At 41.4% G+C, this 13,892-nt stretch overlaps 2 protein-coding genes and 1 long non-coding RNA gene across 5 annotated transcripts in view; all 3 read right to left on the bottom strand.

Annotated features, from left to right (window-relative positions):
- The window catches only part of cep70 (centrosomal protein 70), a 16,625-nt gene extending 11,261 nt beyond the window's left edge, over window positions 1–5,364 (bottom strand). Inside the window, exons 1-4 of one of the 2 annotated variants that reach the window (XM_046840483.1) lie at window positions 4,967–5,364; window positions 4,462–4,668; window positions 4,282–4,381; window positions 3,905–4,028 (exon numbers count right to left, since the gene is read on the bottom strand). In XM_046840483.1, coding sequence (XP_046696439.1) covers window positions 3,905–4,028; window positions 4,282–4,381; window positions 4,462–4,668; window positions 4,967–4,975 — 440 coding nt within the window. In that variant the 5' untranslated portion in view covers window positions 4,976–5,364. The remainder of the gene's footprint in view (window positions 1–3,904; window positions 4,029–4,281; window positions 4,382–4,461; window positions 4,669–4,966) is intronic. The other variant, XM_046840484.1, reaches the window with a different exon arrangement.
- Window positions 842–1,393, bottom strand: LOC124379876. The gene is made up of 2 exons (XR_006924543.1): window positions 1,205–1,393; window positions 842–1,007 (listed from the first exon to the last, which is right to left on the bottom strand). It is a non-coding gene; the product is annotated as an uncharacterized LOC124379876 (long non-coding RNA).
- A 636-nt stretch (window positions 5,365–6,000) lies between the features above and the next one.
- Window positions 6,001–9,811, bottom strand: krt97 (keratin 97). Of its 2 annotated transcripts, none has more exons than XM_046840487.1 (8): window positions 9,316–9,811; window positions 8,819–8,901; window positions 8,519–8,675; window positions 7,662–7,826; window positions 7,425–7,550; window positions 7,020–7,235; window positions 6,515–6,572; window positions 6,001–6,285 (listed from the first exon to the last, which is right to left on the bottom strand). In XM_046840487.1, exons 1-8 carry the CDS (start codon window positions 9,727–9,729, stop codon window positions 6,176–6,178), a joined length of 1,329 nt encoding a protein of 442 aa, XP_046696443.1. In that variant the 5' UTR covers window positions 9,730–9,811; the 3' UTR covers window positions 6,001–6,175. The 2 variants fall into 2 exon arrangements, with proteins under 2 accessions (XP_046696443.1, XP_046696442.1); XM_046840486.1 differs by having other exon boundaries at window positions 6,515–6,567; window positions 7,015–7,235; window positions 9,316–9,810.
- Between the last annotated feature and the right edge of the window lie 4,081 nt (window positions 9,812–13,892).

Here is a 13,892-nt window from a genome sequence, read left to right as displayed (position 1 = left end):
GTGTTTACAGTTGATCAGTAGGTGAGTGTGTGTGTTACAGTTGATCAGCAGGTGAGTGTAATTCGAGCTGTGAGTGTGTGTTTACAGTTGATCAGCAGGTGAGTGTAATCGAGCTGTGAGTGTGTGTGTGTGTGAGTGTCTGTGAGTGTCTGTGAGTGTGTCTGAGTGTGTGTGTTACAGTTGATCAGCAGGTGAGTGTAATCGAGCTGTGAGAATGTGTGTGTGTGTTACAGTTGATCAGTAGGTGAGTGTGTGTGTGTACAGTTGATCAGCAGGTGAGTGTAATTCAAGCTGTGAGTGAGTGTGTGAGAGTGTGTGTATTTACAGTTGATCAGCAGGTGAGTGTAATCGAGCTGTGAGAATGTGTGTGTGTGTACAGTTGATCAGCAGGTGAGTGTAATAGAGCTGTGAGAGTGTGTGTATTTACAGTTGATCAGCAGGTGAGTGTAATAGAGCTGTGAGAGTGTGTGTATTTACAGTTGATCAGCAGGTGAGTGTAATTCAAGCTGTGAGTGTGTGTTTACAGTTGATCAGTAGGTGAGTGTGTGTGTGTTTTAAGAAATAAATACATATGTAAAATATTTTTCTATCTTGACATTGTAATATTTTTCTGAAATGTTTTGAGAAATAAAATCTACAGTTTTTAAAAACATTGTAATTATGATATTGATTCATCTGTTTATGTTTCCTGCTGTAAAAGATAAACAGAAAGACACAGTGAGCAGATGCTGATGAAAGCATTTGTTTTATTTTTTCTCGTCTGCAGTTACAGATGTTGATGTTGATGTTCCACACAGACGGTCACTTTCTCACTGTTCACTTTGCTTCCCACTTCTTTTTATTATTTATCTTGGCATGTTACATGGTCATGGCATTGCACTGGGTGGGTATATGATCCTATTTTTTGTTCAGGACAGAGACGTCCACGTCCTCAGTGCGAGACACGACCTTGCCATCGACCACTTCCTCGACGACGGTGCGAATGCGCTTGGTCACCACGGGCTCGGCTGAACAGAGACACAGAGACAGTGTTAAAGTAGTTCACACTCACACACACACACAGACATTCCTCCAGTCTCATCAGTTATAACACACACACGGATCTCCAGACTGATCATTTGCATTCCATCTGGTGTCAAACAGCAGTTCAGCTGGAGCACGCATTTCTAAAGCCACAGAAATATCACCATATGGATGAACTTACGCTTGGGAGGAGGCTGGCGAACCTCAACCACTTTGGTCACTGTGGTTTTCTTGCTAAAAGAGAAAAAAAAAAAAAAACACCAAATATTTTACATGATTTTACAACAAAACAGATTTGAAGCAATCGTTTCCTCAAACATGCAAATATAAATAAATCAATCAATTCATCAATTAACAATCTGTTGTATACATCAAAACTAATATACTTTTTATATTTGTTTGTTTTTATTATTTATCTTGGCATGTTACATGGTCATGGCATTGCACTGGGTGGGTATATGATCCTATTTTTGTTCAGGACAGAGACGTCCACGTCCTCAGTGCGAGACACGACCTTGCCATCGACCACTTCCTCGACGACGGTGCGAATGCGCTTGGTCACCACGGGCTCGGCTGAACAGAGACACAGAGACAGTGTTAAAGTAGTTCACACTCACACACACACACAGACATTCCTCCAGTCTCATCAGTTATAACACACACACGGATCTCCAGACTGATCATTTGCATTCCATCTGGTGTCAAACAGCAGTTCAGCTGGAGCACGCATTTCTAAACAGGGAAAAAACAATGCGTACATCACATATAAAAAAAAAAAAAAAAGAAGAATAGTTTAAGCTGCAGTGTGTGTAGGTTCAGTGTGTGTGGTTCAGTGTGTGGCTGCAGTGTGTAGGTTCAGTGTGTGTAGGTTCAGTGTGTGTAGGTTCAGTGTGTGTAGCTGCAGTGTGTAGCTGCAGTGTGTGGCTGCAGTGTGTGGCTGCAGTGTGTAGCTGCAGTGTGTGTGGCTGCAGTGTGTGGTTTCAGTGTGTGTGGTTCAGTGTGTGTAGCTGCAGGTGTGTAGTTTCAGTGTGTGTGGCTGCAGTGTGTAGTTTCAGTGTGTAGGTTCAGTGTGTGTGGCTGCAGGTGTGTAGTTTCAGTGTGTGTGGCTGCAGTGTGTAGTTTCAGTGTGTGTAGGTTCAGTTTGTGTAGCTGCAGGTGTGTAGTTTCAGTGTGTGGCTGCAGTGTGTAGTTTCAGTGTGTGTAGGGTCAGTGTGTGTAGCTGCAGGTGTGTAGTTTCAGTGTCTGTAGGTTCAGTGTGTAGCTGCAGGTGTGTAGTTTCAGTGTGTGTGGCTGCAGTGTAGTTTCAGTGTGTAGGTTCAGTGTGTGTAGCTGCAGGTGTGTAGTTTCAGTGTGTGTGGCTGCAGTGTAGTTTCAGTGTGTGTAGCTGCAGTGTGTGTGGCTGCAGTGTGTAGTTTCAGTGTGTGTAGGTTCAGTGTGTGTAGCTGCAGGTGTGTAGTTTCAGTGTGCGTGGCTGCAGTGTGTAGTTTCAGTGTGTGTGGGTTCAGTGTGTGTAGCTGCAGGTGTGTAGTTTCAGTGTGTGTGGCTGCAGTGTGTAGTTTCAGTGTGTGTAGCTGCAGGTGTGTAGTTTCAGTGTGTGTGGCTGCAGTGTGTAGTTTCAGTGTGTGTAGGTTCAGTGTGTGTAGCTGCAGGTGTGTAGTTTCAGTGTGTGTGGCTGCAGTGTGTAGTTTCAGTGTGTGTGGGTTCAGTGTGTGTAGCTGCAGTGTGTGGCTGCAGTGTGTGTGGCTGCAGTGTGTAGTTTCAGTGTGTGTAGGTTCAGTTTGTGTAGCTGCAGGTGTGTAGTTTCAGTGTGTGTGGCTGCAGTGTGTAGTTTCAGTGTGTGTAGGGTCAGTGTGTGTAGCTGCAGGTGTGTAGTTTCAGTGTGTGTAGGTTCAGTGTGTGTAGCTGCAGGTGTGTAGTTTCAGTGTGTGGCTGCAGTGTGTAGTTTCAGTGTGTGTAGGTTCAGTGTGTGTAGCTGCAGGTGTGTAGTTTCAGTGTGTGTGGCTGCAGTGTGTAGTTTCAGTGTGTGTAGCTGCAGTGTGTGTGGCTGCAGTGTGTAGTTTCAGTGTGTGTAGGTTCAGTGTGTGTAGCTGCAGGTGTGTAGTTTCAGTGTGCGTGGCTGCAGTGTGTAGTTTCAGTGTGTGTAGGTTCAGTGTGTGTAGCTGCAGGTGTGTAGTTTCAGTGTGTGTGGCTGCAGTGTGTAGTTTCAGTGTGTGTAGCTGCAGGTGTGTAGTTTCAGTGTGTGTGGCTGCAGTGTGTAGTTTCAGTGTGTGTAGGTTCAGTGTGTGTAGCTGCAGGTGTGTAGTTTCAGTGTGTGGCTGCAGTGTGTAGTTTCAGTGTGTGTAGGTTCAGTGTGTGTAGCTGCAGTGTGTGTGGCTGCAGTGTGTGTGGCTGCAGTGTGTAGTTTCAGTGTGTGTAGGTTCAGTGTGTGTAGCTGCAGGTGTGTAGTTTCAGTGTGTGTGGCTGCAGATGTGTAGTTGCATTGTGTGTAGGTTCAGCAGCAGCAGCAGCATCAGCACCACACGAGCATGGACAGCGTCCGTATTTAATGTGTGATAAATAATGATGCTCAAAAAAGAATAAATACATGGACAGGTGTGTGTGTGTAGGTGTGTGTGTGTGTGTGTGTGTGTGTGTGTGTGTGTGTGTGTGTGTGTGTGTGTGTGTGTGTGTGTGTGTGGATTGCTGACCATGCTCACACTGCGCTCTGAATTATTAATCAGGTGGATAATGGGGTTATTCATCAGACCGAGTTCTCGACACGGATTAATTATTTAAATGTCCTTCAGCGTTTCAGTACTTCACCAAACACATCACAACACCACCAAGCACGTTGCCGGGGAAACGGTGTGTGTAGGCGTACTGTGGCGTGGGCGGGGCTTACTTTAACTTGCTGTTAGATTGGATGAGCTCTTGGATCAGCGCTTGTCTCCGCTCCGAATCCGTTACCATCGTCTTCAGCATGGTGCGCAGCTCGGACGAGGACGTTTTCTCCAACAGAACAAGGTCTAGGAGGGAATAAACCACATACACACACAAACAAATTAAAGATCTGGCTTGTGATTGGTCAGAAGATGTTGATTAAATGTAATGCGGTGGTTCTGAGAAATGGTTTCTGTAACGAGGAGGAGTCTCGTGTTTCAGGATGTTACGTTTCTTATTATTATTACATATTTTGAGCATTCTCAAAATATTAGAGATTTATTATTAGTGCTTAAGATGTAAATGAATGAATGAACAAACGAATAGATGAGTAAATACCTGCGAGGTTCTTGTTCTCAGTGGGATCTGCGAAGTGGACGGGTTTAAAGCCGTGGTTCTGCAGCAGCCGGTTGACTGCATCCCACTCGGTCTGCTCCTCCTGCACACATCAACACACACAACAAATCTCCAACACTGAAACACACGCACAAGCCACACAAATCACAAACGTCAATCCACCTGAAACTGGCGGCCGGTCCACAGAAAGATGTAGGTCTTCTCTCTAGACTGACACGCAGACTCCCTGTTCATCCTAAACAACTTACAAGACTCTGGAGAGAAAAAGGGGATCGGAGCAGTGGAGAGGGATGAGGCCAGACGTTCAGAGAGATGCTGCATACGGTCAGCAGATGGACAGTCTCTCATATTCCCAACAAACCCCACCTCCTGTACAAGGATTGGCTCCTTAAGCGTGGACACAAAACCCTCACACCTGCTGAGGGTCCGGCTCTTTTTAATGTGTCAGATGAGTTAAACTCGGATCAGAAATAAGAGTCGACTCCCAAGCAGAATCTTACTCTTACATCTGTAGTGCATTTTTATAAAACATGCAACACACACTCCATAAATAAAACACAGTCGCAAATCATATACACGAGTCGACTCTGTAATCAGAGGGAGTCGACTCATGAACCGACCGGTTCATAAGAAACAATAGTATTTACAGAAAAAAAATACAACTCACCTTCTCCATATTATCTCGTTCTTTTTGGTACGTTTTTATCGAATTAGATACAAATAAAAAAGTTTATATATAACCCTATACCTGTTGCTTATGCTAACCTTACACCTGTTTACTATAACATGCTAATCTAAACTCGCCGCTGTTTCGCGCCATAACATCTGGTGGACTCGAATAAAATAATAATATTTAACCTTTAACTGTTAATTAATAAACATTACTGGTTATATTTTTATTCCTGCTCTATTTAAGTTACTTTGTTTTCTGCCGACGCAGGTTTTTCTGACGTTTTGAATAACTGCGGAAAATGTCACGGATGTTCACTTCCGGGTTATCGACCAATAGCGAGCAGATGTACATGGATAAACCACGCCCATTGCGCCACCTCACGCGAGATTTGTGTTGCTGTAGACCGGAACATCTCGCGAGATTTACTGTACTTTACAGAAGTGAGAAACACAATATTTGTGATATTATTATTTTAAATATAATAATATATCATTCAAAATATATTTTAATTATATGTATTTTTTGTATTATTATTTTATATTAATATTTGTCATTTGAAAAACTGTTGAATTGTTAAATACATGTTATTGACAACTATATTAAATATTTAAGTTTTTTTTTCAAATTTTGTAATATTTGCATTTACATACAAAATATTTTATAGTCAATTTTAATGTATAAGATATACCTTTTTACAACTCACACGGGGAAAATTTCCATAGATAATATCACATTTATTTGGAATAAACAAATGTTTATGTCTAAGTTGCTTTCATTCCTTTATGATTTTTAAAGGGTTATTTTGCCTTTAACGTGTGTGTGTGTGTGTGTGTGTGTGTGTGTGTGTGTGTGTTTTAAGAAATAAATACATATGTAAAATATTTTTCTATCTTGACATTGTAATATTTTTCTGAAATGTTTTGAGAAATAAAATCTACAGTTTTTAAAAACATTGTAATTATGATATTGATTCATCTGTTTATGTTTCCTGCTGTAAAAGATAAACAGAAAGACACAGTGAGCAGATGCTGATGAAAGCATTTGTTTTTATTTTTTTCTCGTCTGCAGTTACAGATGTTGATGTTGATGTTCCACACACAGACGGTCACTTTCTCACTGTTCACTTTGCTTCCCACTTCTTTTTTTATTATTTATCTTGGCATGTTACATGGTCATGGCATTGCACTGGGTGGGTATATGATCCTATTTTTTGTTCAGGACAGAGACGTCCACGTCCTCAGTGCGAGACACGACCTTGCCATCGACCACTTCCTCGACGACGGTGCGAATGCGCTTGGTCACCACGGGCTCGGCTGAACAGAGACACAGAGACAGTGTTAAAGTAGTTCACACACACACACACACACACACACACACACACACACACACACACACACACAGACATTCCTCCAGTCTCATCAGTTATAACACACACACGGATCTCCAGACTGATCATTTGCATTCCATCTGGTGTCAAACAGCAGTTCAGCTGGAGCACGCATTTCTAAAGCCACAGAAATATCACCATATGGATGAACTTACGCTTGGGAGGAGGCTGGCGAACCTCAACCACTTTGGTCACTGTGGTTTTCTTGCTAAAAGAGAAAAAAAAAAAAAACACCAAATATTTTACATGATTTTACAACAAAACAGATTTGAAGCAATACGTTTCCTCAAACATGCAAATATAAATAAATCAATCAATTCATCAATTAACAATCTGTTGTATACATCAAAAACTAATATACTTTTTTTTATATTTGTTTGTTTTCTGTTTTATTTACTATGATTATGATTATTATGATGATTATTTATCAGCTGCATGTGGTAAGAGCATTATCAAAGTAAATTTAAATAAATAATAATATGTTAAATTAATAAATTGTTATTTTAATTAATATATTAATAGATAATAAGAAATAAAATTAAAGTCTGAAATATATTTAAAAATAAATAAATATATAACTATATTGTACTGATATTTCGGTGAATAAAAAAATTCACCAAATTATAATAAAAAAAGTTCAGAAATGAAGGTGCACCTGACGTCCTCTCCGTCCAGCAGGCGTCTGTACTCAGCGATCTCCAGCTCCAGCCTGGTCTTGATATCCAGCAGCACGTTGTATTCACTCGCCTGCCTCTCGATGTCCAGACGCATCTGTGAAAGTTCTGTCTCCAGCTTGTTGATGTGGACCTGCATCTGGTTGAGCTGCGCACTGAAGCGGTTCTCTGTGTCCAGCAGTGTGCCCTCTAGAGACGATTTCTGACCAATCAGAGAGAGAGAGAGAGAGAGAGAGAGTGAGTGATAGGGCAGTATTGGAGTGGGCGGGGCTAAGACTTCTGATGTAACAAGGATGTTGCATTTGGATGGTGACATCATTATATCTATCTGCATATAGTCATATAGAGTAATTATGTGTGTGTGTGTGTGTGTGTGTGTGTGTGTGTGTACCAGGCTAAGCTGAGACTGCAGCTCAATCTGCAGTGCCTGCAGGGTTCTCTTGAGGTCGCTGATCTCGCTGCGGTGTGTCTCGATGGTCTCAGTGCTCATCTTCACCTGCTTGCCAAGGTCATCAAACTAACCAAAGAAAAAAAAAGAAAAGCAGAGGTCAAACATTTCTGCCAAAAAAACTTTTCGACTTGGTAATAATTCTCCAGCAGGGTGTGACAGATTGTCTCTGCATCTCACCTTGACCTTGTACCAGGCCTCCATTTCACGGCGGTTCTTCTCGACAATGCCCTCGTACTGTGAGCGCATCTCGTTGAGGACGAGAGACATGTCCTCCTGAGGAACGGCGTCCACCTCTACGTTCACGCTGCTGCTGGACATCTGAGAACGCACAGCCGCCAATTCCTACACAAAAAATAACGATCGCACCGTCAAACATAACGCTATAGAACAGGCATGCTAGCACGGCTAACACTGAGGCGTGAGGAAACGCTGGTGCTCTATAACCAGCTGCAATTCATGAGGAAAAACTGGAAAACTGTTAGCATGCTAATATGTGTTTTTAATTCATAAAGATGTCAAGGTAGAAGTGCTGAGTCATCTAGCTAACACAAACGTGTTACAGTGTGTGCTAGTCATGCTAAGTAGACACGATTAGCAAAAAACATGAACTTTACAGTGATATAAAAAGGTAAAGCGTGTGCAGGTGTTTATTAGCAGGTGATGTTGGAGGGCGTGTCCTGGACTATGACTCGGGTGTATTCTTTGTGATCTCTGATCCTGAATGCCAGTGAAGGCGTTTCCAGAGATTCCCCCATCACCCACACACACCCACACACACCCACACACACACACACACCCACACACACCCACACACACACCTTTCCACGAATAACCTACGCTTCACCTCACCTTAGTGTTTATGGAAAGACTTCACTGCTTTAAAGTGGAAACTAAATATGACTTAATAAACCCGTAATAAACATGTAATTGGATAATTGGATTTGTAAAACTACATACAACAAAGTGTTCATTATAGGTGTGTGTGTGTGTGTGTGTGTGTGTGTGTGTGTGTGTGCACTAGTTTGCTCATTAACCTCTTCGTGGTTCTTCTTCAGGTAGATCAGCTCCTCTTTGAGGCCTTCGATCTGCATCTCCAGGTCGGAGCGGTTCATGGTGAGCTCGTCCAGGACGCGCCGCAGCCCGTTGATGTCAGACTCCACGGACTGACGCAGCGACAGCTCGTTCTCATACCTGAAAAAGAAGCATCATGATACGTTTTTAAAATAAAAATCTGATTAAAAAATATGATCAAAAAAAGATCATTAATTAATACAAATAAATGCTTGTGTAAGTGATTTATTTACGGAATTAATAAAATATAAATTGACACTGACTTGACTTTGAAGTCCTCTGCTGCCAGCTTGGCATTGTCGATGTTCAGAATGATCTTGGCGTTCTCCAGGCTGGCTGTCCTGATCTGCACAAACAACACGTTTCACACGTCACACAAACATGCGTTTTACCTGCACTTCATCAACAACAGCATTTTAGAACAAATACAGTGAATTCAAAGGTCAATAAATATAAAGTAATTCATATAAATAAAAATAACACGTATCTGAAGACCTGTGTTTTTCTTTTATTAGGGCTCCTGATATGTTTTTGCACATTTATCTCTTTGAGGGTGGAAATAAAATGTGAACTCTGTAATAAACGCGTGACGTCATAATCAAGCAATCTCTTGCGTTATGCGCGGTTGAACAGTGTAGATCTAAACCATTCTTCATCATCATCATCATCATCATTCTTCTTTGTGTTCTGATGATGATGATGATGATACATTTAGCTGAAAAAGGTACTAATGGATAATAAGCTTTGTGAAACTTCTCACCTTGTTGCGCAGGTCGTTGATGGTGGTCATGTAGTGGCTGTAGTCACGCGAGACGGGCGCGCGCTTCTCGTACCATTGGCGGATCTTCAGCTCGAGCTGCGCGTTGGCCTTCTCCAGCGCGCGCACCTTCTCCAGGTAGGAGGCCAGGCGGTCGTTGAGGTTCTGCATGGTGTACTTCTCGTTGCCCGACATCCCTGCGTCCACGGAGAACGAGGAGCCCCCGAACATGCCGCCGTGCTGCTGCTGCTGGTAGCTCGTGGAGACGCGCACGCTGCGGCCGTCCGCGCCGCCGTACACGCTGGGAGAGCGCACCGAGGAGATGCGCTTGTGCGCGCCGCCACCCAGAGACAGCGACGAGGACGAGAAGCCGCCGGAGCGGGAGGACGAGAAGTGCACCATGGACGCGCTACTCATCGTTACTCCTGGATGATCTACTGCTTATTCTTCTATTACAGAAAGAGAACAGAGTGCGCGTGCTCACGAGTGATGCTCCCGAACTGCGACCCGCGGATTATATAGACCATAAAAGGGGCGTGGCCTCATTAACTCATTACACCTGGACTGGTTTGGCGTCCGGCTTTTACAGGTGTGTCCAGGGCGCGCGCCCACAGGTGTGTCCCGGGGGGGAGGAGGAAGAGGAGGAAGGAGTGCGGTGATGCCTGTGTGAAGGTTTCACTAGAAAAAAAAAAGAAAACCACAAAAATCAGTCCTTAAATAAAGTAAAAAAATAATATATACGATTTCAGTCATAAATACAAATATTTGTTAATAAATTGAAAAGGTTCATTAGATCAGATTTCGATTTCACCCAAAAAGGCGGATTAAATAAAAATAATAAAACAAAAGAAATAAATTCAGATCAGGATTATGACGGTGTTTAATAATAAAGAAAGTATTCAGAAGATTCTATAAAAAATCTTTTGATTTTTTTTTTTATTAAGACGTGATCGTTACAGAAACACGATCACCTCAGTGTTACTGGTTTGTGTGTTATCACTGAGATGGAACATGAACATACTGTGCAGTGTTGAGACAGAGCTGGAGATACTTTTGTCATGATCATTATCTCATTTGGAGATCTGCGAGGGGGATGAGAGCACGATTCAATCTGGCAACCCGGGAGTGTTTCTATAATGACTTTCCGAACAGGACAAAAGGAAGGGAAAAGGGCGGGTCGGGACAGTGTGAAGTTCTGGAGCAGCAGGTTCTGATGGTTTCAGTATAGATGAGGTGTGTGAGATGAGGTGAGATGATGTGGGATGGTGTGGGATTCTGGGAAATCACAAAAAATCTGTTCTAAGTCCTAGTTTTTGAATCGCAGAGTAGGTAAGAAATCAATGATTCCAGAAGTTCCAGTTTCACCTTTGCTCTAGAGCTCTAAAGCGTTTATTATTCTGCATGACAACACACACAAACACACACACACACACACACACACACACACACACACACACACAAAGAGAGAGAGATGATGCACAGTAAAGGCAGGTGCACTGGAGCAAGAATCACAGAATTTATGTAATATGATCAGTTCACTCTCTCTCACACACACACACACACACACACACACACACACACACACACACACACATAAAACAGGTTTATTCTTTAGAGATCAATCCTACATTTTATCTTACACACTGTTTCTATAAAAAACCCTAAACAAACAGACTTCAGAGATTCATGGTGGTGAAAGGAGGTTTCATGTCGGCTTGATGGTGACATGAACATCGGAGCTCGTTGTTTCGACATAAAACAAAATTCTGTGCTCAGTGTAAATAGATGATCATGTCAACAACAGTACTGTCCTGAATTAGATCTCACACACACACACACACACACACACACACACACACAGTAACAGAAACCAAACTTGAGTCATATTTGACAGAAGCGTTCCAGCATCACAGCAGGATCTATTAATGAATTCTTCCAATAAGGTCATCAGAAACACTAAATGACTTGGCTGAGAACCTGACCTGGTCCCTCAACACCAGCGCCACAACCAAAATCACTGAAGTAACTATACGTCCTGTGAAGGCTGAGGAAAGTCAAGCTCCACCACCCATCCTCACCATGTTCTACAGGGGGACTATGGAGAACATCCTGGCAGCACGAATATTGATTTAAGGGGTGCCAAGAATTCTGGCTTTTATATTAAACTTGGATATATATATACATATACATTTGTTTAAATATATTTATGATATGAAGATGGAAGAGTGAGACTTTATGAGACGTGATGAGACGCTCCAGGACTCCTGGATGCTTCAGTTCAGACACGTTGTAGAAAATCACATTTTCTTTTGTTCAGGTAAAAGAAAGGATTGAAACAGAATGTGTTTCTTTTTTCTTCTTCTCCTATTATTCTCCATCTCAAAGTGATTACAGAGCACGCTGTGAAGGTTTCATCTGCGCTGAAGCCTGCAATCTGGAGCCATCACTCAGAAGATCCTACATCAGTTAATCACAGAGCTTTTCAGCAAACATCTCTATAAATCAATCAATCACTTATCTACTTACTAGATAGATAGATAGATAGATAGATAGATAGATAGATAGATAGATAGATAGATAGACAGACAGACAGACAGACAGACAGACAGACAGACAGACAGATAGATCAGACAGAGACAGACAGACAGATAGACAGATAGATAGATAGATAGATAGATAGATAGATAGATAGATAGATAGATAGATAGATAGATAGATAGATAGATAGATAGACAGATAGATCAGACAGACAGACAGACAGACAGACAGATAGATAGATAGATAGATAGATAGATAGATAGATAGATAGATAGATAGATAGATAGATAGATAGACAGATAGATAGATAGACAGACAGATAGATCAGACAGACAGACAGATAGATCAGACAGACAGACAGACAGACAGACAGATAGACAGATAGATAGATAGATAGATAGATAGATAGATAGATAGATAGATAGATAGATAGATAGATAGATAGATAGATAGATAGATAGATAGACAGCTCTGTTATACACTAAGCAGCAGTGGGATTTCATCATGACCTGGTCGTATCTTGGCTTAATGATGTTTGTGTAAATCACGTGGAACCTTCACAGGTTTGTCAGGTGTGTCTGTTGTGGGTGGGGCTAAAATGAACAGATGGATTACTTTAATAAGTTAAATGATTTAATGTGGGACAAGTCTGAACCCAACGTCTTTTTCAACACAAGTGTTTGGTGACTGTGCAGAAGGTTCTGAAGTGACGTCTCTGGAACCGGGAGAGGGAAGGTCATTCATCTGTCAGTCAGGATGAAATATTGAAAGGTGGAATAACCGCTGCATGTTCAATTAAATCGGCGACACAATGAGACACCGACATGATGCTACATGCTTGCACGTTAAAAATAAACCCTTTAGCACTGAAGGTTTTTTACTGAGGGACAAACCGTCTTTTTATTTCATTTACATGTTTTTAGAAGGAAAAAATTCAAAGTTGGATTGAATCTGGATTCTGATTGGTCAAGAGATTTGATTTGTTTGATAAAAAAAATGGTACGGTTTTTATAGCAACAGCGAATTTGCAGCGGATGCTCAAAGTAAAATAACTGAAGTTTTACAAAAGTATAAATACATTTATTAATCTTTAACATGCGATGGAAGGAGTCTCCAATGTCAGAGACTAAAAGTCTCCTCAGATCCAGCATCATGTGATTAGCCTAGCATGGAGACTTGCTCAATTTCTCAAATTCCAGCCGCAATATCGCAATAAGGCGTGTCCGAATTAGCTTGAATCATTTCTCTTGTGGATTCCAGCAGGTTTGAATAAAATAAAAGCGAATGATGCCGTGCGATAATGTCGCTAGCTGGAGCTTAAACACGCCTGCAAAACAGGTCGGATGTGTCTCCATTCCTGAGTCTGTAAAGCAGCACTGATTCACACACACAGCCACGGCTTCATAAAAACCTCCAGTACATCCATCGTTTCTTAAATGAAGTACAATCATTAAGTTATTCGATGTTTTTGTAAGTTTTCCAGTCCATTTTCTTACACAAACCTGTCACACGTGAAACACGTACATTTTTACTTAATAACATGAAGGAGCAGATAAAGAGAATGGAGTATTTCATGCAGAAGCTCTGATTGGAATCATCGCAAAAAGTGAATCTGTAATAAAACGTCGTCTTTTTTCCAAATCAACAAAAATCAAGTCTGATAATCCGTCAATCAACAGCTTCAGAATTGATTTTGGTTTAATTTGTGGAAATTCTTGATCAGAAATCTGATCATTTGATAGAACCTGCTATCAAAAGTATTTGGACATCAGACTTCAATATCAAAATCAGAATAACAGTTTTTTATTGCTATTGATTGGTTGGGTTACAGTTGCTCATAGTAAAATTAACATAAAGATTAAAGTGCAATAAAAAATGTGAGCATTTAAATAAATATACGTAAGTTATGCGTAAAAACATGTGGCAAATCAAACATGGGGATCATGAATATATGAATAATGACACGTGACTTGACACCTATATATGTCAGGAAATGATGTGTTAGTAAAGTGGGCGGAGCTTGAAGAGTACTTCACACTTTG

Source organism: Silurus meridionalis, chromosome 26 (assembly GCF_014805685.1).
Source record: "Silurus meridionalis isolate SWU-2019-XX chromosome 26, ASM1480568v1, whole genome shotgun sequence".
In the NCBI taxonomy this organism is placed as follows: domain Eukaryota; kingdom Metazoa; phylum Chordata; class Actinopteri; order Siluriformes; family Siluridae; genus Silurus; species Silurus meridionalis.
Note: the sequence above shows the minus strand (reverse complement) of the source record. Positions and strands in the feature narration are given on the sequence as shown.